The 6,053-nt window shown below is 33.7% G+C and overlaps 2 protein-coding genes across 4 annotated transcripts; one reads left to right on the top strand and one right to left on the bottom strand.

Annotated features, from left to right (window-relative positions):
* Window position 1: 1 nt before the first annotated feature.
* Window positions 2-1,401, bottom strand: LOC106344147. 3 transcript variants are annotated; one of them, XR_001270138.1, is made up of 3 exons: window positions 1,012-1,180; window positions 536-764; window positions 2-45 (listed from the first exon to the last, which is right to left on the bottom strand). XR_001270138.1 is itself a non-coding variant. In XM_013783547.1 (2 exons), the coding sequence occupies exons 1-2, from the start codon at window positions 1,292-1,294 to the stop codon at window positions 14-16; spliced, it is 315 nt and encodes a 104-aa protein (XP_013639001.1). In that variant the 5' UTR covers window positions 1,295-1,401; the 3' UTR covers window positions 5-13. The 3 variants fall into 3 exon arrangements, 1 of the variants encoding a protein (XP_013639001.1); XM_013783547.1 differs by lacking the exon at window positions 536-764 and having other exon boundaries at window positions 5-45; window positions 1,012-1,401; XR_001270137.1 differs by lacking the exon at window positions 2-45 and having other exon boundaries at window positions 433-764.
* Window positions 1,293-2,284, top strand: LOC106344145. Its single transcript, XM_013783546.1, has 2 exons — window positions 1,293-1,354; window positions 1,606-2,284. Exon 2 carries the CDS (start codon window positions 1,614-1,616, stop codon window positions 2,232-2,234), a length of 621 nt encoding a protein of 206 aa, XP_013639000.1. The 5' UTR covers window positions 1,293-1,354; window positions 1,606-1,613; the 3' UTR covers window positions 2,235-2,284.
* Window positions 2,285-6,053: the final 3,769 nt, after the last annotated feature.

Raw genomic sequence — 6,053 nt, forward strand, 5'->3', positions numbered from 1 at the left:
CCCCCCATAATCACTACCCAATCCTGTAGTAAAAACCGCATGTGCCTGCAACAGTTATAGCAACAAGTAGTAATGATCAGTACACGTAAGACAGAAGCCCACCCACATGTTGATGCCACCAAACTATTAAGTTTCTCTATCTCCCAATCCCATAATAAAACCCCTTGAAATATCCAGAGCACACTCCTGCTTGTCCCGCCTTTAATTAAAGTCTTACGATGCTCGTCAACCAGTAGAAAAATTAAGGTCTCCAAACGCTCTTTGGAAACCGTTCTTATGGCTACCGTAGAGAACTCAATAGAATAACCTCGGAACTCCTCCCCTTTCATACAATTTGAATATAAAAATATAAATACACATGAGTCTACACTATTGAGCCTTACATTCCAAGGACCTCTTTGGCTTAACCCCAAATCAAATTTATATATCTGGTTTCCAATAATTCGTGAGTAGTCCCTTAATACCATTTTCCTCATGATAACCATTATCCAAATATACGACGTCCAATAGAATTTGACCACAACCTCATACTCACCCTTACATGTGGAGTTCTCAATATGACCCTTTCTTGTCACGAAAGATAAGTAAACGTTTCCCGCCTACATGTTCAAAGCGACACCACACCGTCTGGTTCCATAATTCCAACTAAGGCCATTGTCCCAACTCACTGTAAAGAGCCGACAATTGCTCTTATACCATCTTCCTCGTTTCGCTTTCCCCCATCCTACCTTGATCTTCACTTGGTTTATTGTAGACACCAAAGTCTCCAGTAAAAACCAGTGTAACAGGACGTAGGTAAGCCATATATATTGTACGACATATAAGTAAGCCACTGAGAATTAACTCTTGAAAGAGCTATGACACAACCAAAGTAAAACCCAACAGAAGCAATTTTATTCCAAATCATAACCATAACATAAGGACATCCAATGAACAAAAGACCAAAAGAAAGCCTAGAAACCACAACTAAAACACCTAGAGATATGCTCACAGAGCTTATGGAAATCATACCAGAGAGATCTCTCGATGGAAGGATGTGAGAAGATAACTCTCGAGATTGGTTGGAGATTGGAGATCTCTCCGATTCTCCTCGCTTTGCCAATATTGACTTTCCTATTCCCCGAAGATTCCTTTGAAGATCAGAAAGATCTGTCTGAGCGCGACCTTCCTTTTGCTTCCATCCACCATTGTAACCATCATAATAATGAGAATCTGCCCACTGATTATCGCTTGAAAACCTCCAATTGCTCCTTGTAATCCTTTGATCCCCGGGATCCCAACCTTGAAAATCCATCGAACTCTAAAAAGTCGATGTCGCCGTCGCCATTATAATTTTACAGAAAAAGGAACATAGGTATATATTATTTTATAGAGAACTATGTAACTAAACTCGACAAAACATGGTTGTCTTGGATAAGGATTTTAAAATTCATTTTCTAAAATATGGATTTAGACAGAAATCTTTTAACGATTTCTTTCAGTATTTGTAATATTTTTCCTTTCCGGTGATCTTAATTATAGATTTTTTTATTCATTTGGAACTATTTATATATATGTATCTCAGTTTAGTCTTAATCATATCTCTAAGGTTCCCTTTCTCCTCAGACGCTGTCATGTCTCAAATCATCGAGCACATCGTCCTTTTCAAGGTCAAAGACAATGTCGACTCCGACAAGATTGAAGCCATGGCCAACGACCTCAAGAACCTCGGAACCATCGACCAGACGCTTTACCTCTCCGCCGGTCCTATCCATCGTCTCATATCCCCCCTGGGCTTCACTCACGTCCTTCATAGCCGGTACAAATCCAAGGAAGATCTCAACGCGTACGTGGCACATCCTGTTCACCTTCGCGCTGTCGAGGAATGGATGCCTATCTGGGAAGACGTCATGGCCTTTGATTATATCGCCGATATAGTCCCCGGGAGCCTAACACCACCTCCAAGATCCGTTGGGAAGATCACGTTACTCAAGGTGAAAGAGAACCTCTCGGACGAGGCGAAAACGGAGATCATGGAAGTGATTAAGGAGAAGTCTGCAGGAGCTGATCAGATCACAGTGGGACTGGGACAAACCTTCTCTCCGGTTAATGCAAAGGGTTTCTCGATTGCATCGGTTGCGTATCTGAAGGGTCTGGGAGAAACTGAGGCTCTCCAGGACTTGGTGAAAGAAAAGGTTGGTGATTATGTCGATGGTATCATTGTTGTCGAGTTCGTTGTACCTTTGTCCTCATAAGTGTGTAAAAAAAAAAACGCTCAAGTTTCAATTACTTGAAGCCTTTGTTACTGTCGAATAATAATGTTTCAGAAAAACTTTGGACCATGCAATTATTTTGTATGTAAGCTCCTATTTATTTCATGGTAATTTATAAAAACTATGGTTTTATTTCCGGTTTATTGATTTCACTGTTTTATGTATCTAGTTTAGCAAATATTTTGGATGTAAGCTCCTATTTATTTCGTGGTAATTTTATCACAAAATATTTCTCGTAAAATCGTACCTATTTTTAGCCACATTTTTTATCATAGCTATTTCATGATTTTTTTACCAAGTATCAGAGTCCCAATCAGATTTTGGTATGGGTTCATTCGGTTTTGGGTTTTCAGGTTCATAAATTTCAGCTCATTCGGATACTATAAAAGTTTGGATAGGATTCGGTTCGGGTTTGGTTCGGGTTTGGTTCATGTCCAAGATCCGACTAAACCCTAAAGTGTTTCAGTTTGGGATATTAATCAGTTATTCCTTTCAAAATATTGATTTGTGCTTGATTAAACTCAACATATTTCCAACAATTTCAATAAATTTGTTTATGTGGCTTCCTCAAACCATATGGTTTTCCTTCAAAATAACTTTGGAAAACTAGTTTATCAACCATGCGAGATTCTTCTTTGAACTATACGTAACAACATCAGATATAGAATGACAAACCAAAACCTTGTACGAACGAAAATCTTACATAATCAAACGTAAAGAAATTAAAATTAACAACTAGCAATTCTATATACCTAAAAACACTATTTAAACTATAGAAACATTGTTTAAACTATAGAATCAAACCAATTCATAATTTTCAAATGCAATTCATAATTTTCAAATGCAATTGTTAAAATACAAAACATTAATATTAACCAAATATCAAAAATATATATTAAACTAAATATTTGAGTTAAATTTTCATGTAATAGATAATTATTTTAGATGTTCAATAATAATCTCTTAGTGTATTTTGGATACATATTATGAATTAATATCATGTTTGGTACAAATTCTTTTTGAGATTTTAAATTTTCCGGATTCTATCAGGTATCCATTTAGGTTTAGTTCGGATAAAACTCATAACCTTAAATACCATAAAACAAGATCCATTCAAAATTTATGACGGATTAGGATCGGTTCGGATTCATTTTTATCAAATCTGGTGCGATTCGAATTTAGGGTTCGGTTTATTTGTCCAGTCCTCGTGGCAAATGGGTAGCCTTTTCGTAACTTTTGACAAATAGCCATGAAATTTTTGTGGCTATAATCGAAATTTGTACTAGTGCTTATTAATATTTTATATACATTTTAAAACATAATTAGAGCTTGACCCGTGCGACCGCACATATATTTATTTTCATTTTTATAAGTAAAATTTTGTTTTGTATAAATTATATTATTTAAGTTTTGACGCATATTAGATAATTGTTAAATATAACATTTTAAACATAATAATTCTATTTATTACATTGAGTAATTATATTTTGTGTTTAACATTCAATTACATCACCATATTTTTATAATATAAATTTATTGTATTTGATTTTGAGTGAAATTTAATTTGTATAAAAATAAGCTACCAATAATATATAAATGGAATAATTTATATTTATGTATATATTATATAAATGATTATTTTATGTAGTTTTAATTTTTTAGTTATTACTAATAAATAATGAAAATATAACTATATATTTTTAAAACGATAATGTATTCTAAATTGAGTAAACGGATAGCTAAATCGATGTAGGTGGTTTTTACAAGTTTTTTTACGTTAATGTAAATTAATTATTGTTTTATATTTAACATTATATCACGTTTTTATCGTGTTTATAAATTAATGACACATCTTCCATATTCGAAATCAATTTTATATAAATGCATGTTGAGTTTTATATAATGCTATTTGACTAAAACTAATGACACACATAACTAAATAAAAATATCAGACATATTCATCATGTGAAAATATGAAAATTAATTTTGAATATCAATCTAAACATATATTTATTTACAATTATAGTTATTTTAGTTAAATATATTTTAAACTTTGACAAAATTATATTGTAAATGAAATGATTTTTTTTGTTTTTCTGTACGTTTACTTAAATTATTTTAAAACTAATTTAAAAAGTTCATATTAATTTTTTTAACCATTGGTATTACTTGGTGTAATAATGTAATTATGGTTGTTTAATATATATACATATATATTATCATATTTCCATTATTTTACTATAGCATCAAAATATATTTTATAATAGTTTATAATAATTCGTATCTATATATTTATTAATGAGAAAATTTTATTTTTAAGAAAAGTTAAAACAAAGTAAATTGGAAAAGTATTGATTATAAATCTGTTAGAATTTATTAAGTCATGTATTTTTATAATTTAAGACTTGCCAATTACGAAGATCCTAAATATATAGATTTCGAATTGTGGTGTATTCATTAAATTTAAGATTTATCATGAATTTGTTGTGAATTTATTTTACGTAATTGTAGAAAAAGACAGTTAATGTTTAAAGATAAGATTAGTTATTACTTCAGTGGCATTGAAGCGTAAATAAATTAAAGTTTTAAGGCTTAATTTATAAGTGTACTTCTATTTTAATAAGATAGATTCTAAATTAAGTAAACGGATACCTAAATCGGTGTATGTGGTTTTTACAAGTTTTTTTACGTTAATGTAAATTAATTATTATCTTATATTTAACATTATATCACGTTTTTATCATGTTTATTAATTAATGACACATCTTCCATATTCGAAATCAATCTATTATTATAAAACAGAGTTTGCTCTCTCCTTAGAGAGACACCTTGGATGCCACTGATATCTCATAATTTTAATGATTTTTAGATTCATATTTATGCTTATTATAATCGGTTGCATTTAGGTGTTAAATTGTATTTGCATACATAATTACATTTGATAGGGTCTAAAATGCACAATTGGAAGTTAATGGCGAAAATCAAAGGTTAAATCCTGAATTTTGGAAGTTACGGGCCAGATTGAGAACTATCAAGAGACGGGGGACCATTGAGCAAATTCGCAATATTTCTTGTGGGCTAAAATTCACAATTGGGACTTTGGGTTTGATTCGCGGGGGCATTTCTGCACACTCCAAAGTCTGGGCCCGAATTGAAAGTACTCAAGAAGTCAGGGACCAAATGTGCAAATAAGCCAAAGATCACCATTGTCGCCTTCTTCACACGATCCCGACGGCGAGGTTCGATTCCGGTGACAGCGAGTTTGATTCCGACGATGAGCACGGCCACGGCGGTGGAGCTGAGCATGGCGAGAGGACGAGCTGTCACGTAGAGAATCCCGTGGTGGATGGCTTCAACTAAACTCGTGTTTGACGAGCCGCGACGGAGAGAGATTGAGACACGGCCACGGTCTGGTGTGGTCGCGGCTTGGAGGTGAGCTGAGGTGGTCGAGATTGATGATTACAGCACCGGCGAGTTGAGACACGCAGAGAAGTGGAGTTCGCGGCCTAGCGAAGCAATGGAGCTTGGGCGGCGGGTGGACGTTGCGGATGTTAAAACACGTTTACAAAATGTTGGACGGTGATTACGGCTTGGACGGTGATTACGGCTTGGACGGTGGCCGTAAATGGAAATGAGTTTATCAACTCTTGTAGGCACCTACCAATCCTCATAATCTCTATAAATACCAAGCCATGCCATCACCTCACATTCATCCCAAAATCAAAATCACATAGAGAAGTGAGGAAGAACAAGAACGTGAGAGAGAGAAAAAAAAAAAAAAAAAAAAATTTTTTTTTTTTT

Source organism: Brassica oleracea, chromosome C5, assembly GCF_000695525.1.
Source record: "Brassica oleracea var. oleracea cultivar TO1000 chromosome C5, BOL, whole genome shotgun sequence".
Taxonomy (NCBI): Eukaryota; Viridiplantae; Streptophyta; class Magnoliopsida; order Brassicales; family Brassicaceae; genus Brassica; species Brassica oleracea.